The sequence below is a fragment of the Panthera tigris genome, chromosome X (genome assembly GCF_018350195.1).
Source record: "Panthera tigris isolate Pti1 chromosome X, P.tigris_Pti1_mat1.1, whole genome shotgun sequence".
Taxonomy (NCBI): Eukaryota; Metazoa; Chordata; class Mammalia; order Carnivora; family Felidae; genus Panthera; species Panthera tigris.
Genome location: NC_056677.1, coordinates 57,379,014 through 57,398,699, shown reverse-complemented (window position 1 = coordinate 57,398,699; position 19,686 = coordinate 57,379,014). Strand labels below are relative to the sequence as shown.

The following is a 19,686-nucleotide window of genomic DNA, read 5'->3' as shown; positions in this document are numbered from 1 at the left end:
GTCAGATACATTCAAAGCACAGTGTTCAAAAGGAATTCAAGTGGCCTCGAGGGGCTGAGAACAAATCCCAGTTGAAGGCCAGCAAGAAAATGAGACTCAGTCCCCAGAACCTTACAGAACTGATTTTTTGCCAATACCCGAATAAGCCTAGAAGCAGATTCTCCTCTAGAGCCCCCCAGATAAGAGCCCAGGCCAGCCAATACCTTGACTTGGCCTTGTGAGACTCTAAGCACAATTCCCGGGTGAGCCTGCCTAGATTTCTGACCTACAGAGTTGTGAAATAATAAACGGGTGATTTAAGCTGCTAAATTTGTCATAATATGTTACAGCAGCAGTAGAAAACCAAAGCCTCTAGTGCTTCTGTTAATGAGGGGTTAGAGGACGTTGGAATAAATAAACGTTAGGGTTCTTTCTAGCTCTAAATTGTGGTTGCAGGATTCTCAGTTAGCTGCTGGTCTGTGAGCTAAAGCCTAACAATCATAAATAGGATGGTCACATAACACACAGACAAAAAAATACTATACTGGATACATATCTTTAAAGGTTACATATGGCAAAGCTACAGGTTGGGGGGACACTGTAATGCTAGATTGCTAAGTGGGTTTTTTTCAACTGCAAAGCAAATAATTGCAGCCAAAGCCAGGTTCTTCAGGTGTAGCCTAAAATTAGTGTTCAATGAAAAGTTTACTTTCTATGTGTAGATTATTTATACCCTTAAATGGAAAATTATTGTTACTATTAAACCAGAAGATCAGTGATGTCTATATACCTACTAGCATTATAACAATTTGTAGTTCCTAATACTTTAAGGAATCAGTTATATCCTATATTTCTAACACATAGCAAATTCTCACATTTCATTATATTTGGCTTACATATCCTTTTTTTGTGTGTGAAACTAACTCCAGGGAGCAGAGATCTTGATATTATCTGTAAATAAGTAGAGCATTCCTTAGAAATGTAACAGTATTTTTAGAGCAATCTTCAGGGTTCTTTGTGCAAGGTGGCAGTGAGTTTGTAATGACAGTTCTAGCTGGCCTTCCCATCCACTTCTAGCAATTATGCAAAGTAATACTGGAGCACCTGGGTGGCTCAGTGGGTTAAGCGTCCGACTTGAGCTCAGGTCCTGATCTTGCGGTTTGTGAGTTCCAGCTCCGTGTCGGGGCTGTGCTGACAGCTCGGAGCCTGGAGCCTGCTTCGGATTCTGTGTCTCCTTCTCTCTCTGCCCCTCCCCCACTTGTGTTTTGTCTATCAAAAATAAAAAAAATTTAAAAATTAATGCTGAATATCCTTTATTTTCTTATTTTTTAAACAACAGCTTTATTGAGGTGTAATTGACATATAATTCACAGCATATATTTAAAATAAGTGCACAATTCAATAAATATTGACATATATAAATGATATGTACTATATATTCATGTATAGACACACATTTGTATATACATACATTTTTGTATACATAGGATGAATATGTTTTCACGTGTGTATATACACACATGCATGGATATACATATGTGTGTATTTACATACATACATGCATGCACAGTTATGAATTCATCATCACAATCAGGATAATGAACATAGTTATCACCCCCAAGTGGTTCCATGTGAACTTTTTAAAAAAATTTTTTTAACATTTATTTATTTATTATTGAGAGACAGAGAGAGAGACAGAGTATGAGCAGAGGAGGGGCAGAGAGAGAGGAAAACACAGAATCCGAAGCAGGCTCCAGGCTCCGAGCTGTCAGCACAGAGCCCAACGGGGGGCTCGAACTCACAAACCGCAGGATCATGACCCAAGCCGAAGTCGGACGCTTAACCGACTGAGCCACCCAGGCGCCCACCTTGTGACCTTTAATAATGCCTCCTCCCCCTGCCACCTCCTCTTTACCAGGCAACCATTGGATCATTTATTGATCACTTATGTCACTATAGATTAGTTTGTATTTTCCAGAATTTTGTATAAATGGAATCAGAGTATTTATTCCTTTTAGTCAGGCTTCTTTAACTCACCATAATTACCTTAGATCCATCCATGTTACTATGTCTATCAATAGTTCTTTCCTTTCTGTTGATGAGTAGTAATCTGTTGTATGGATATATAGCAATTTGTTTATCCATTCATTTGTTGATGAAAACATTTTGGTTATTTTCAGTTCAGGTCTGTTACAAATAAAATTGCTGTGAATATTCATACACGTTTTTATATGGGTATATACTTTTCCTTAGTAAATACCTAGAAGTGAAATGGCTGGATTGGATGGTAAGTGTATGTTTAACTTTTTAAGAAACTTTTAGGCTCTTTTCAAAAGTAGCTGTAACAATTCACATTCCCACCAGCAACGTATGAAAAGTGTCAGTTCCTCCACATCCTGGCCCACACATAGAATGTTCAGCGTTTTTAATTTCAGTAAGTACAGAATGACATCTCATTGTGGCTTGAGTTTGCATTTTTGTAATAACTAATAGTGTTGATCATCTTTTCATATGCTTGTCATCTGTGCACCCTTTTTTTGTGAAGTGTCTGTTCAGGTCTTTTGCCCATGTAAAAATTTGGGTTGTTTTCTCAATATTGAGTTAGAGAGTTCTTTATTCTGTAACCAATCTCTTATTAGATATATGATTTCCAAATATTTTCCGCCTGTGGTTTGGATTTGTATTCTCTTAATAGACTTTTTTGAAGAACAGAAGTTTTTAGTTTGATGAAGTCTAGTTTATCAATTTTCTCTCATATGGAGGCCTTGGTGTCCTATCAAAGAAATCTTTGATTAACCCAGGTCACAAATAATTTCTCTTATGTTTTCTGTCAGAAGTGTTTTTGGCTCTAGGTTTTACATTTAAGTCTATGATCCATTTGACTTAATTTTTGTATGTTCATTCTTGGAATAAACCCCACTTTGTTATGATATATTATACTTTATATATTGTTGAATTTGTATATGTGCTGCCGAAGTGAGCACTATATATTGTTGGATTTGATTTGGCAAAATTTTGTTTAGAATTTTTGCATGTATGTTGATGACAGATATTGATTAGTAGTTTTATTTTTTTATAATTTATGTATCTGGTTTTGGTATCAGGGTTAATGCTGGCCTCATAGAATAAGTTGACAAGTACAACCTCCCTGTCAATTTTCTGAAATAAATTAATATTATTTCTTCCTTAAGGATTTGGTAGAATTAAATAGAGAAATTTTGGGGCCTGGAAGTCTCTTTGGTGGCAAGGTTTTTCACTACATACACAATTTCTTTAATAGATATAGTGTTATTCATGTTACTGATTTCTTCTTGAGTGAGATTTCATAATTTGAGTCTTTTAAGGAATTTGTTTCACTGAAGATGTCAAATATATTGGCAGATAGTTCTTTATAATATTCCCTTGTTAACTTTTTTTTTTAACATTTGTAAATGTCTATAGTGATGTCAACCCTCTTGTTTTTGTTATTGGTAATTTGTATATTCTCTCATTTGTTTTGATTAGTCTGGCTAGAGATTTTCCAATTTTATTGATCTCAAGGAAATAGCTATTCATTTCACTGATTTCTGCTTTGAAGTTTATTTATTTCTTTATTGTGCTTACTTTGGGTTATATTTGCTCTTGTTCTTAGAATTCTTTAAGATAGATGATGATATGATTGATTTGAGAACTTTCTCTTTTTTTTGGTAAGAATTTACTACTATTAATTTTCCATGAAGTATCACCTTTTAGCAACATCCCACAAATTTTAAATGTTGTTTTTTCATCTTTACTCAATTCAAAATACCGTCAAATTTCCCTTTTGATTTTCTTATTTAGCCCATGGGCTATTTAGAAGTGTGCTAGTTTCCAAATATCTGAGCATTTTCCTAAAGATCTTTCTGTTAATTGATTCCTAATTTAATTCTATGTGTCCAGAGAATATACTTTGTATGATTTGAATTTTTTTGAATACACTGAGACTTGTATTATAGCCCAGAGGATAATCTATTTTGGCAAATGTTCAGTGTGTACTTGAGAATAAGGTATATTTTGCTGTAGTTGGGTGTGTTTTCAGTATGAGGAGAGCTGTAGATTTATTGTAGATGTTCTTTATCAAGTTGAGAAAGTGGCCTTCTATTTTCACCTTTTCGAGATGATAGTTTTTTAAAATCACGAATTGGTATTGAGTTTTGTCAAATCCTGTTTATGTGTAAGTTGATATGAGCATGTGATCTTTCTTCCTTACTGTGTTAATATGGTAAATTGCAATGATTATTTTTCAAATGCTAATCAGTCTTACATTCCTGAAATAAACCCTCTTGGTCATGGTGTTACTTCTTTGAATGTATTGCTTTTTCCTACTTGTTAATATTTGTTAAGGATCTTTGCATCTGTATTTGTGAGGGAAATTGGTCTATAGTTTCTGATTTTGTACTGCCTTTGTCTGACTTTGTTACCAGGATAATATTGTCTTGATGAAATGAATTGGGAAGTGTTTGCTTCTCTATTAGGTCTGGAAGATATTTTATAGAATTTTTGTTAATTCTTTTTTAAATATTTGGTAGAATTCCTCAGTGAAACTGTTTTGTTCTGAAACATCTTTTTCGGGAGTTTTTATTTATTTTTTATTTTTTTCAAGAGTTTTTATTTTTATTTTTTTATGTTTATTTATTTTTGAGAGAGAGAGAGAGCACATGCAGGGGAGGGGCAGAGAGCGGGGTGGACAGAAGATCCCAAGCAGGCTCCACACTGACAGCAGAGAGCCCAGTGTGGGGCTCAAACCCACAAACTGTGAAATCATGACCGGAGCCAAAGTTAGATGCCTAACTGACTGCGCCATCCAGGCGGCCCTTTTACAGGAGTTTTTAAATTACAAATTCAATTTCCTTAATAGTTGTAGTTATTCAATTTTATATATTTTAAAATATGTTGTTATTCAAATTATATATTTTATATTTCACTGGTGAATTGTGTTAGTTTTGTTGCTTTGGGAGGAATTGGTCCATTTCATCAAACTTATTAAATTTATGTATGTGGAATTGCTCATAGTATCCTCTTGTCCTTTTGATGTATGGAAGGTCTGTAATAATATCCCCTGCTTCATTCCTGATACTAGTAATTTGAATCTGGTCTCTTTATTTCTCAGTCTTGCTAGATGGTTGTCAATTTCATATAATATATATATATATATTTTTCATTTTTAAATTTGACACACAATGTTAAACTAGTTTCAGGTGTACAGCATAGTGATTCAGTATCTTTATACATTATGCTTTGCTCACCACAAGTGTAGCTACCATCTGTCAGCATACAAAACTATTACAATATCATTGACTATATTGATGCTGTTCCTTTTATTCCCATGACTTTATCCCACAACTGGAAGCCTGTATCTCCTATTCCCCTTCACCCATTTTGCCCATTCACCCACCCCTCTTTTGTTTATTTATTCATTTTTTTCTGTTTTGAAATTCCACATGTAGAATCATACAGTATTTGTCTTTGACTTATTTCACTTAACTTAATACCCTGTAGGCCCATCTATGTTGTTGCAAATGGCAAAATCTCATTCTTTTTTATGGCTGCTTAATATTCCATTGCATATATATTAATCTATTCATCTGTTTATGGACACTTAAGATGCTTCCATAACTTGGCTATTGTAAAATATGCTGCAATAAACACAGGGATGCATCTTCTGGAGTTGTTATTGTTTTCTTTGAGTAAATACCCAGTAGTAGAATTATTGGATCATATGGTATTTCTATTTTTAAGTTTTTGAGAAATCTCAATACTGTTTTCCACAGTGGCTGTACCAGTTTACATTTCCACCAACAGTGCGTGAGGGTTTCTTTTTATCAACATCCTCACTAACACTTTTATCTTGTCTTTTTGTTTTGGCCATCTGACAAGTGTAAGCTGATATCTCATTGTGGTTTTGATTTGCATTTCTCTGATAATGAATGATGTTAAGCATCTTTTCATGTATCTTTTGACCATCTGTGTGTCTTTTTTTTGTTAATATACATTTTTTGAAGAACCAACTTTAGCTTTTAGATCTATTGATTTTTCTATTTTTTGTTTTAATTTTATTGATTTCTGCTCTTATGTTTATTATTTACTTATTTCTGCTTACTTTAAGAGGTTTAATTTGTTCTTCCTTTTCTAGTTTCTTCACAGTGATAGCTTACCTTACTGATTGGGAGACTTTTTTTTCTTTTCTAATGTAAGCCTTTAAGGATAAAAAACTTCCCTGTCAGTGCTGCTATATCTGCACCCCACAAATTTTGGTATATTGTTTTCAGTTTAACTCGGTTATCTTTCTGGTACTGATTTCTATCTGATCTGTGTTACCAGAGAACATACTGTATGTTTTTACTTAAGCTTCTTAAGGTTTGTCTTATGGCCCAGAATATGGTCTATTTCAGTATATATTCTGTGGACACTTGGAAAGATTGTGTATTCTGCTACTGTTTGATGATGTCTACTGTAAATGTCAGATCCTGTTAGTTGATGAGTATGTATCTTAACTGGTTTTTGTTTAGTTCTGTGAATTTTTGAAAGGGAGTGTTGAAGTCTCCAACTCTAATTGTGGACTTATTTCTTCTTTTAGTTCTAACCGGTTTTGCTTCTTGTGCTTTGCAGGTGTGTGTGTGTGTGTGTGTGTGTGTGTGTGTGTGTGTGTGTATGTAGGTTTATATCTTCTTTTTTGCTAGTAATAATCATGGCAAAGCTTTCTTTTTTAAGAATATTTTTTAATGTATATTTTTGAGAGACAGAAACAGAGTATGAATGGAGCAGGGGCAGAAAGAGAGGGAGACACAGAATCTGAAGCAGGCTCCAGGCTCTGAGCTGTCAGCTCAGAGCCAGAGATGGGGCTTGAACCCATGAACTGCGAGATCATGACCTGAGCTGAAGCTGAATGCTTAACTGACTGAGACACCCAGGTGCCTCCATGGCAAAGCTTTCTTAACAACTAAAAGCTACAAAGCACAGTCAGGAAAAGTAAAGCTAAAAGGCACTAGGACCAAAGTCTGAAGGACACTGGGAACAAGCTTCCAAGAGTTCCTTCCCAATAGAGTTGCACAGGACATGCTTAATTCTTCTAGCAATGAGTATGACAACACGTGTGAACCGTTATCAGGCAGCTCATTAGAGACTAAGTCCCTAAGGCTTTACAGTACCCCTCCCTAGCACATACAAGATTCCAGACACCCAGAAGGGAAGTAGATGTTCAGTATAAACCATTTTGTTTGCACAGTCCAGGCATAGTGAGTCACCCTTATTGTTAAGGGAAAGTTTTATATCAGTGTAGGGAACTCAGCCAAGGGCCAACTTTGCCAGCAGGCCTTTCTTTTTTTTTAAGTTTTCATTTAAATTCCAGTTAGGTAGCATACAATGCAATATTAATTTTGGGTGTATAATTTAGTGTTTCAACACTTACATATAACACCTGGTGTTCATCAGAAGTGCACTCCTCAATCCCCATCACCTATTTCACCCTACCCATCCCCTTCTGGTAACCATCAGTTTATTCTCTATAGTTAGGTGTCTGTTTTTTGGTTTTGCCTCTCCCTTTTTTCCCTATGATCTTTTGTTTTGTTTTATAAACTCCACATACAAGTGAAATCGTATGGTATTTGTCTTTGACTGACTTATTTTGCTTAGCATAATACACTCTAGCTCCATCCACATAGTTGCAGATGGCAAGATTTCATTCTTTTTGTGGCTGAGCAATATTCCATTGCATATATATACCACCTCTTCTTTATCCATTCATCAGTCAATGAACACTTGGACTGTTTCCATAATTTGGCTATTGTAGATAATGCTGCTGTAAACATTGGGGTGCATGTATCTCTTTGAATTTGTATTTTTGTACTCTTTGGGTAAATACCTAGTAGTGCAATTGCTGGATCGTAAGGTAGTTCTATTTTTAACTTTTTGAGGAACTTCCATACTGTTTTCCAGAGTGGCTGCACCACTTTGCATGCCCACCAACAGTGCAAGAGGGTTCCCCTTTCTCCACATCCTTGCCAACACCTGTTGTTTCTTGTGTGCAAGCAGGGCTTTCTAATAATAGGCAATCTCAGCTTTGCTATGTGTACTCTTTTCTGCACTGTGTCATTTACTGATGTATATATTCTTACCAAACATAAACATATAACTGATGGGTATATACCCCTAAGGCTGTAATTTCTGTAAAGTAGCATTTCCAAGTCCTTTTTAATGTGCCTGTTTCAAGATTCTATATATGTATTTATCTACATTTTTATTCCATTGCCTGAATTGCTTCTCTAGTTTTTCAGCCTCAAAATCTTGTTTTTCGGTTTTTTTATTCTAATATAATAATGCATTCTAGTTTTTTTCTCCTTTACTGTATCTTTTCCCCCCAACAATTGTTTCTTCTTTCAATTATATTTTGGTAAAATACTCGTTTTCCTTTACAGCTAATGGTTTATTCACATAGAAAAAAAGAAAGTAAAGGGCCATTGGCTTTCAGGAGGGGTTGTTGAGGAGCCTTTCCTTCTCCTTCAGATCCCTGAAGGGATGAGGGCTCCAGGGAAAGCTAGAGAGGACATCATGCCCAGGTAACAGATTCCTAAGAGCTGACACTAAGAGACAAGGCCTGTGGATAGGGGCTGAGTCTGTAGAGAGAAGGGGAAGTTGCTGAAAGCGTGGATCTGGTAGAGGCAACAAATAGCCTGGATTTGCTGTTAAGTTCTGAGTTGTCAAAGCCCTGAGCAGCTTGGTTGGGTGAGTGAAAGGGCTTAAAGAAATGTGGAAGGCCTGACCCACCCTGTCTGCCTCACTCTGTAGATGGAGAGTTTGTATATGGTAGCATATTCCTGGCAGCAGTTCATATGACTTTATTATATCCTAATTGTCAGCATTTATTTTGACCACATCTTTAGCATTTGTACAGATATCTCATGGGCGGAAGAGGACTCAAGTAAAATGATTTATAGGTAACTTAAGTTATTGAAAACATTTAATAGGGGAGTTAAATAATTTTCCTTCGAATCATATCTATCACCATTGTTATTGTGACCCTGAATATTATTTTCACAGGAAGTCAGAATAAAATGGGAAAAACTCTGGGGTAAACAGACTTGGCTGCAAATCCTGCATGCTGCTTTTGTGTCTATTTTCTGGATTTCTGAGCCTCAACTGCAAAATGAGTATGATGCAACACACTTTATGGTGTTACTATGAAAATTTAATAAGATAGGGTGTATAAGGTGCTTAATGCACTACTTAGCATAGAACAAATACTCAATATTTGTAACCTTTCATTACTTTCATGACTGACTCTCTTTATGCATTTTCTATGAACAGTATCTTGTATCATGCCATTAAATATTCTTCATTTGTAATGTTTGAAGAAAATTTGGGTTTTTCATGGGGAGAATGATTTTAATAGTTTTTTAATTATTTTTCTCCAGAATTGATGACAGGAAAAGCCAAATTGGGAGTTCTGGTTTTCTTTCCTATAGATTTCTGTGTAAAAAAGAAATCTATGTTACATGATTTATATCTATATAGTTATCTTCTGATACTTGGATATCAATTTTTTTCTTTTTCCTCTTTTTAGGTGTTAAGGAGACTACTAGGAGAAAAGGGATAGTGAAAGTTTAAAAATCAAGCAGAACTAAAAAAATTTAAATAAATAAAAAACCAAGCAGAACTTTTAGGTAAAGCCTTCTGATTTGAGATGGTTGACAATCAAATTGGCCAAAACCAAAGTTTCATTATATTAGGTGATGCTGGTGGGAATTTAAATTTTTATATGCACCGATTGACATTTCCAAGTTGCCAGCTTCTCCAGCACCCATTCTTTTGGGGGACAAATTGACGGGATCAAAATTTAAAGTGCTCATACTCAGCAGTTTTATTCCTTCATATTTAAATGTGGTACCTCGCATGTTTACAAGGATATTTGCTGGAACATTGCTTGTAATAGTGAAATATTGAAAACATCCTGAATACCATCAATAGAGGAATAGATTAGAAAAGTAAGTTATCTCTATACTATAAAAATACTATGTGGGAATTAAAAAGTATAAGGTAAATCTATATGTGATGAACTCTAAGACATGGTATTGAGAGAAAAAAAAACAAAGTATATGTAATATGTCATTTATATATTGTAAAAACTATGTTTAAGTACAGACATATAAATGTACCAGGGAAGGCCCAAAGAAGGTACTTATTAATCTTACAAGTGTCTACCTCTTAGCAAGGGGCTGGTACAGGGTAGGGGTCCAAGGAAATGTAAGCTTTATCTTTGTTATTTGTACTTTTTTATTAAATTTTTAAAAATTTTTGTAAAATACACATAACATAAAATTTACCATCTTAACCATTTTTAAGTGTCCAATTCACTATTGTTAAGTACATTCACATTGTTTTGCAACCAATCTCCAGAGCACTCTCTTCATCTTGCAAAACCGAACCTCTATGCCCACTGAACAATAACTCCTGAGTCCCCCTTCCCCAAGCCCCTTGTATATACTAATCTACTTTCTGTCTCTATGAAGGACTAGTATAAGTACCCTATATTAGTGAAATTATACAGTATATTTGCCTTTTTCTGACTGGTGTATTTCACTTAGCATAATGTTCTCAAAATTCAACCATTTTGTAGCGTGTGTCAGAATTCCCTCCCTTTTAAAACCTGCATAATATTCCATTGTATGTATATACTACATTTCATTTATCCATTTAGCTGTTGATGAGACTTAGGTTACTTCCATCTTTTGGCTATTGTGAATAATGCTATGAAAATGGATATACAAATATTTATTTGAGACCCTGCTTTCAGTTATTTCTGGTTTATACCCCAAAACAGAATTACTGGATAATATGGAAATTCTATTTTTAATTTTTTAAGGAACTGCTATATTTTTTTCCATAATAGCTATGTCATTTTACATGCCCACCAACAGTGGCACAAGATGTCCAATTTTTACATCCTCACCAACACTTGTTATTTTTTATTTTTTTTGATAGCACCTATCCTAATGGGTGTAAGGTGGCATCTCAATGTAATTTTGATTCGCATTTCACTAATGGTTTGTGATATTGATTATCTTTTCATGTGATTGTTGCCACTTGTATGTCTTTTTTGGAGAAATGCCTTTTCAAGTTATTTACCATTTTTTAATCTTTTTTTTTTTAACGTTATTTATTTTTGAGACAGAGAGAGACAGAGCATGAACAGGGGAGGAGCAGAGAGAGAGGGAGACACAGAATCTGAAACAGGCTCCAGGCTCCGAGCTGTCAGCACAGAGCCCGACACGGGGCTCGAACTCACGGACCGTGAGATCATGACCTGAGCCGAAGTCGGACGCTTAACCGACCAAGCCACCCAGGCACCCCTATTTACCATTTTTTAAATCAGGTTGTTTGCTTTTTTTGTTGTTGAGTTTTAGGAGTTCTTTACATATTCTGGATATTAATCCCATATCAGATATGATTTGAAATTTTTTCTCCCATTCCATAGATAGCTTATTTTACTCTGTTGTATCCTTTGTTACACAAAAGTTTTAAATTTTAATGTAGTCCAGTTTATCTATTTTTGCTTTTGTTGCCTGTGATTTTGGTATCATATCCAAGAAATTCTTACCAAATCCAGTGTTATGAAGATTTTCCCCTATATTTTCTTCTTTTTAATGTTTATTTGTTTTGAGAGAGGGAGAGAGAGAGAGAGAGAGCATGCACAAGCATGGGAGGGGCAGAGAGAGGGGGGCAAGAGAGAGAGAATCCCAAACAGGCTCCACACTGTCAGTACAGAGCCTGATGTTGGGGCTTGATCCCACTAACGGTGAGATCATGATCTGAGCCAAAATTGAGTCAGGTGCTCAACTAACTAAGCCATCCAGCCCTGTGTTTTCTTCTAAGAGTTTTATACTTTATCTATTCTGTTTAGGTCATTTGATCCATTTTCAGTTCATTTTTGTATATGGTATAATATAAATGTCCAATTTCATTCTTTTGCATACAGATATCCAATTGTCCCAAGATCATTTATTGAAAAGACTGTTCTTTCCTCCGCTGAATGGTCTCAGCACCCTTGTTGAAAATCATTTGATTATATGTGAGGCATTTTATTTCTGAACTCTGTTCTGTTCCATTGGTGTATATATCTGTCTTTATGCCAGTACCACACTGTTTTGATTACCTTTGTTGTAAATTTTGAAATCAGGAATTGCTAGTCTTACAGCTTTGTTCTTCTGTTTCAGGTTTGTTTTGGCTCTTTGGAGTCCCTTGTAATTCCATATGAATTTTAGGGCGGATTTTTCCATTTCTGCAAAAAAACAAAAAAAAAACATCATTGGGATTTTCATAGAGATTGATTACATTTATTTTTTTTAAATGTTTATTTATTTTTGAGATAGAGAGCACATGTGAGCCGGGGGAGGAACAGAGGAAGAGGGAAAGAGAGAATCCCAAGCAGTCTCTGTGCTGTCAGCGCAGAGCCCCGTGCCCGGCTAGAAATCAGAACCGTGAGATCATGACCCGAGCCAAAATCAAGAGTTGGGCCCTTAACTGACTGAGCCACACAGGTGCCTCAGTAGGGATTACATTTACATCTGTAGATCGCTTTGGTAGTGTTGGCATCTTAACAATATTACATCTTCTAATCCGTGAGCTGTTTGCATTTTTAAATAATCCAGATATATTGGTGTACTATTTGTGTGATCAAGCATAAATAAACTTTTTAAAGGAGCTGTTGGCAGAGGGAACTGGTAAATTTCTTTTTTTCTCTTTCAGTTTTATTGAGATATAATTGACATTCATCACTGTGTAAGTTTAATGTGTATATCATAGGGGCACCTGAGTGGCTCAGTCAGTTAAGCATCTGACTTCAGCTCAGACCATGATCTCACGATTTGTGGGTTCGAGCCCCGCATTGGGCTCTGTGCCGACAGCTCAGAGCCTGGACCCTGCTTTGGATTCTGTGTCTCCTTCTCTCTCTCCCCCTCCCCAGTCCGTACTCTGTCTCTCAAAAATAAATAAATGTTAAAAAAATTAAAAAAAAATAAAGTATATCATAATGGCCTAACATGGTCAAAATGCACAAACCTCCAATTATAAGGTAAATAAATACTGGGGGTATTACATACAACATGACTGTAGTTAACACTACTGTATGGTATATTTGGAAGTTGCTAAGCGAGTAGATCCCAAAAGTTCTCATCACAAGGGACTAGTAAATTTCTAATGTCAGTTCATGTGTCTTTGCTTGATCTCATGTTCCAATTTTTATAAATTGGCATTAGTTCTGGAGGCAAAAGCATAAATTAGACATTAGGAGAGAGATGATTATTTGACTGTAGGTGTTCATGACAAGAAAATGTTTGTGGCTGAATAAATTAAACTGAAATTGAATTAAATAGTTTATTGTTTGTTTTTTTTAATGTTTATTAATTTTTGAAAAAGAGAGAGACAGAGTATGAGTGAGGGAGGGGCAGAGAGAGAGGGAGACAAGAATCTGAAGCAGGCTTCAGACTCCAAGCTGTCAGCACAGAGCCTGACGCAGGGCTCAAATCCATGAACCATGAGATCATGACCTGAGCCGAAGTCGGACCCTTAAACAACTGAGCCACCCAGGTGCCCCTAAATAATTTATTGTTAACAAATTGGCTTATTTAGACATGTAATTATATTACCTAAGCTCAGATACAGTTTTATCTTGCATGTTTTGCTCACTGTCAATAGTCCCATTGATCTAAAACCAGTTATTCTATTCATGCCATTTAAAATTGTGTTTCATTGAACAGAGAATTTGTTGGGTTTGATTTAATGAAGATTATCTGTGAACGTTTTAAGTCATCAGAAGATATTGGAAAAGCTCTACTGCTCCACATTGACATGCTTTTACAAAGAAAGGAAGAACTGCTTGCCAAGGAGAAGATTGAAGAAATCATTATAGGTCAGTAGGGTTTCTGCAGGTTTTAGAAAGGTGTTAACATACATATAATTCTTAGATAGATGTCAGAACAGTGGCAAAATTCTTAGGTCAGAGGATTCATTTTTCTAACTTCCTTTTTTTCTCCCTAATCGCCATGAACTGTAACACCTCATGGATTCAGATTCCACATGTTCAGCAAGCTAGAATGAGAAACTAAGCAGAAATAGCAAAACAGCAAAAACATACAAACCTCTGAGCTTAAATCCTCCTATGTAGTGAAAAATTGTGAGATTAGAGACCTAATATCATGATTTCAGTGTGATCTCAAGTAAGCTGTGTGCCTTCTGGCAAGTTAATAACATCTCTGGATCTTGTTTTTTTCTAACTATAAAATTAGAGGTTGTGAGGGGCACCTGGGTGGCTCAGTCGGTTGAGTGTCTGACTTCAGCTCAGGTCACGATCTCGCGGTCCGTGAGTTTGAGCCCCGCATCAGGCTCTGGGCTGATGGCTCAGAGCCTGGAGCCTGCTTCCGATTCTGTGTCTCCCTGTCTCTCTGCCTCTCCCCCGTTCATGCTCTGTCTCTCTCTGTCTGAAAAATAAATAAATGTTAAAAAAAAATTAAAAAAAAAATTAGAGGTTGTGAAATACATTCCTATTTTTTTTTAAGTTTTTATTTATTTATTTTGAGAGAGAGAAAGCACAAGTCGGGGAGCAGAGGGGGTGGGGGAGAGAGAATCCCAAGAAGGCTCCACACTCCATGCAGAGCCAGATGCAGGGCTCGATCTCACCAATTGTGAGATCATGACCTGAGCCAAAATTGAGTTGGGTGCTTAACCGACTGAGCCACTCAGGAGCCCCATTTTTTTTTTTTTTTGCATTCCTGTTTTTAACTTCTTTTTTAACCCCATGATCCTTTCTTAATGCAATCTTATTTGAATCCTGTCCCAAATAAAAGATTAGAGTTTCTGTTAAAGCAGAGATGTAGAACCAGATTTCATCATTTCCCTGACCCTCTATCTCTCTGCAGATTTCTATACCTTGAAGAACACAGATAAGTATGATCCCTTTCTTAGAAAATTCTCACCCCAATACATCCTCCTAACTCTACACATATACAGAGATATAACAGGAGTGATAGTAAATCTTAATACTGGGTTGTATTCTGAGTAATGGTGTAGTAGGTGACTTACTGCTTTCTTTATATTTTACCAGATTTCTTGAATTTTTACAAGTTTGTATCATGTTTTTATAAAAACATAATCATTGATACTTTTTAAAAGGAAATATTTTGAGTAGATAATCTCGAAGAACCTTTTGAACTCTGGATTCTGTGAACCATATTTTACTGATAATATGCTCCTTGCAGACCCTCACTAAGTATCCAGTTATTTTTAGACCCAATTTTGATAAGTTTGATTACCTGGTTTTCCAATCCTTAGGATTTTTTTAATGTTTATTTATTTCTGAGACAGAGAGAGAGCATGAGTCAGGGAGGGGCAGAGAGAGAGGGAGACGCAGAATCAGAAGCAGGTTCTAGGCTCTGAGCCGTCAGTACAGAGCCCGACACGGGGCTTGAACTCACAAACCGTGAGATCATGACCTGAGCCAAAGTCGGTCGCTTAACCTACTGAGCCACCCAGGTGTCCCAACCAATCCTTAGGATTTTAATGGTAGCATATTACAGAGAAAGGGTCTACAGGGAAATACACAGATAATGTGACTACAAGGAAGGAGAAAACTCTACAAATTTTATAAATCAGTTTCAAATACTTTTAATTTAAAATATTTTTTAAAAAACAAAAATCTGTACTATATAATAATTCCCAAAGGTATCACTATGATATGTTAATAGTACAGTAAAATACAATAGCTGTTACTGTTGTTGACCTTGAATGAGCAAATGTTAAATTGTGCTTCAGAAAACTAGAAAGTATATTAAAAAAAACATAATTTATAAAACATAATTTTTAGAAAAATTAAGAACTTTAGTGAAATAATTTAGACTTTTTAAAATAAAAAATTTTATGTTTAATGAAAGTTAACTGTCGCTTTACTAGAAAATGTGTTTATCCAAAATGACTAATTTTCCTAAGATTATAGTTAGCCAGTTTTGTTGTGACACCTAATTATAAACTTACATTCTCAAAGTATATTTTAAGTAATATTCAATAGCTTTTTAGTCTCATGTGAGTTATTTTATCTAAGCCATGGAACAAATTATGTCTGCTGACTGGGCTGGGGCGTCAGAGATTCTTAGTGTTCTTATTAAGAGTTTTGTGGAAATTGATAGTGCCAAAAGGGTAGGAGAGAAGGGACTATAGAATTCTATTACAGTTTAAACTTTACCTTAATCTGTGCTAATGTATTTGAGCCCTGTAAATGTCTAGACCAGAAACAATCAGACATGAGTTACAATTTAAAGTAATAAAGTTTATGTGTAAACGTGGTCTTAAAGTATTTTACAAAGGCTTTAAGGTATAATTGGCCTTTCTTGTGAACTTGATCTGATCTTGTTAGTACATAATAATATAAGCAGTTCTTATTAACGATTTTTAACATTGCTGTCTGTTCATTCACAGTAACATTAAAGCACCAGATGATGATCAAATTTGGAACATGGAAAATACGTTAAAAAGAGACTAGGCTGGGAAACTATCACAAATTGATAGAAGAATTACTGTGATTATAGCAAACTCTGATTGTATTACATAATCAGTTTTGCTAGTAAATCTAAAATTGATGATGAAAATCTGTCTGAATGTGATTGTGTTTGTAGCCATTACTTAAAGATTATAGGTTCTGAATATAGTTAGCACTCTTTATTTAATGTGATAGATCTTGATTTTTGTTTTTAGAGCTTGGGTTTTTATTTTCAGGTCACCGAAGAGGAAGAAAACTGAAACCAGAATTAGTGAGCTGTTTTCACAACATTCTGTGGCAGAAAGCTGCCAGAAGTTTTGAGGTTTGGGAGCAATCTATTTTCATTCTTTATCTTCTTTCTCTAATCTAACAAATAAGTGTGTTCACTGAAAAATAATAGAGCATCAAATACTTGAATAATCTCTTTGTTTAGGTACCACCTATGTATTAAATATTCATAATGTAGAATGTTAATGGGCATTGGATAAGAATTTATTTAAAGCTACTAAGAAGTGGTTTATCCCCATTAGGAGCTTACAGTGAAGGGGAAATGATGTATCTGATATTAAGATATAGGGAAGTAATTTATTGTAACATGATGAGCAAGAAAGAGTTATATTCCCTTTAAAAAACTGATTTAGAGTACACAGGGGATTTGTAGGGCAATGAAAATATTTTGAATGATACTATGATGATGGGTACTTGTCATTATACATTTGTGTAAGCCCATAGAATATACATCACCAAGAGTGAACCCTAATGTAAACTATGGAATTTGGGTGATTATGATGTGTCCATGTAAGTTCATCAGTTATAATAAATGTACCAATTTGGTAGAGGATGTTGATAATGCGGGAGGCTATGCATGTGTGGGGGCAGGAGGTATATAGCCAATCTCTGTACATTTCCTCTCAATTTTTCTGTGAATCTAAAAACTTTTGTTTTTAAAAAATTTTTTATTAACTTATTTATTAGAGAGAGAGAGCTCACGAGCTGGGGTGGAGAGCAGATGGAGAGAGAGAGAAAATCCCAAGCAGGCTCCATGCTCTCCATGGAATCTGACACAGGGCTTAATATCATGACCCTGGGATCATGACTTGAGCCAAAACCAAGAGTCAGACACTCAACTGACTGAGCCACCCAGGTGCCCCAAACCTAAAACTGCTTTTTAAATAGGTATTGTGCAATAAAAATGCCAAAAAGTAGTAATATTTTTTCTCTTTACAAAAGAATCCAGGTTTATTGTAGAAAAATTTGAAACTTCAGACAAGTTTTTTTTTGTTTTGTTTTGTTTTGTTTTGTTTTGTTTTGTTTAGAAAGTAAAGAATACACGTGCCTGGCTGACTCAGTGAAACATGTGACTCTTGATACTGGGATCGTGAATTCAAATCCCATGTTGAGTGTAGAGCTTACCTTAAAAAAAAAAACTTAAGAATACTCAAAAACACAGGCAGTAATTTATCTGACATTGGTGGTAGCAACATTTTTCTAGATATGTCTCCTGAAGCAAGGGAAACAAAACCAAAAATAAACTATTGGGACTGCATTAAAATAAAAAGAATCTGCATAGCAAAGGAAACAGTCGATAAAACTAAAAGGCAATCTTTGGAATGGGAGAAGATACTTGTAAATGACATATCCATTAAAAGGTTAGTATCCAAAATATATATAAAGAAGTGATACAACTCAGTCTCCCCGCAAATAATCCAGCTAAAAATGGACAGAAGACATGAAGAGACATTTCTCCAAAGAAGACATCCAGATGTCCAGCAAACACATGAAAAGATGCTCAACATCACTCATCATCAGGGAAATGCAAATCAAAACTATAATGAGACACCACTTCACACCTCTCAAAATGGGTAAAGTAAAAAAAATGAGAAACCACAAGTGTTGGTGAGGATGTGGAGAAAAAGGAACCCTCTTTCACTGTTTGCGGGAATGGTACGGCTGCCCTGGAGAATGGTATGGTGGTTCCTTAAAAAGTGAATAATAGAACTACCCTACTAACCAGTAATCACACTACTGGGTATCTACCCAAAAAATATAAAAACACTAATTCAAAGGGATGAATGCACCTATTACTGTAAATAATAACAGCATTATTTACAATAGCCAAATTGTGGAAGCAGCCCAAGTGTCCATTGATAGATGAATGGATAAAGAAAAAGTGGTATATATATACAATGGGATATTAATCAGCCATAAAAAAGAATGAGATCTTGCCATTTGCAATGACATGGATGGAACTAGAGAGTATTATGCTAAGTGAAATAAGTCAGGCAGGGAAAGACAAACACCATATGATTTCACTTATATGTGGAATTTAAGAGACAAAGCAAGTGAGCAAAGGGGAAAAAAAAGAGAGACAAACCAAGAAACAAACTCTTAACTATAGAGAACAAAATGATTGTTATCTAAAGGGTGGTATGTGGGGGGATAGGTGTTTGTAGCCATAGGTGAAATAGGTGATGGGAATTAAGGACTGCGGTTGTCATGATCAGTACTGGGTGATGCATGGAATTGTCGAAGCACTGTATTGTACACATGAAACTAATAGAACACTGCAAGGTAACTACACTAGAATTAAAATAGACATAAAAACAATAAACAACCTAACTTTATACCTCAAGGAACTAGAAAAAGAATAAGCCCAAAGATAGCAGAAGGAAGGAAACAACAAAAAGCAGGAGCAGAAATGAATGAAATAGAGATTTAAAAAACAGTAGAAAATTTCAGTGAAAATGAGAGTTGGTTTTTTGAAAAGATAAATGAAATTGACAAATGTTTAACTAGACTAACCAGGAAAAAAAGACAGCAAACTCAAATAAAATTAGAAATGAAAGGGGAAACATTACAATTGATACCACATAAATACAAAGGATTATAAGAAGCTATAGTGAACAATTATATGACAACAAATTGGATAACTTAGAAGAAATGCATAAATTTCTAGAAATACACAATGTATCTAGGTTGAATCATGAACAAATAGAAAATGTGAACAGATAATAATGATTTGAGGAGATTGAATCAGTAATCAAAAATCTCCCAATGAAGTAATGGCTACTACCAAATGGTTTCACTGGTAAAATTCTACCAAACATTTGAAGAAGAATTAATGCCAATTTGTTCTCAAACTCACACTTATCCCAGACACTTCCAAA

General features: G+C 35.3%; 1 protein-coding gene across 4 annotated transcripts in view; it reads left to right on the top strand.

Moving 5' to 3' along the window:
- Window positions 1-19,686, top strand: part of TEX11 (testis expressed 11) — a 238,893-nt gene that overhangs the window by 104,515 nt on the left and 114,692 nt on the right. For all 4 annotated transcript variants that reach the window (XM_007097574.3, XM_042974295.1, XM_042974293.1 and 1 more), the window contains exons 14-15: window positions 13,749-13,900; window positions 16,756-16,841. In XM_007097574.3, coding sequence (XP_007097636.2) covers window positions 13,749-13,900; window positions 16,756-16,841 — 238 coding nt within the window. The remainder of the gene's footprint in view (window positions 1-13,748; window positions 13,901-16,755; window positions 16,842-19,686) is intronic.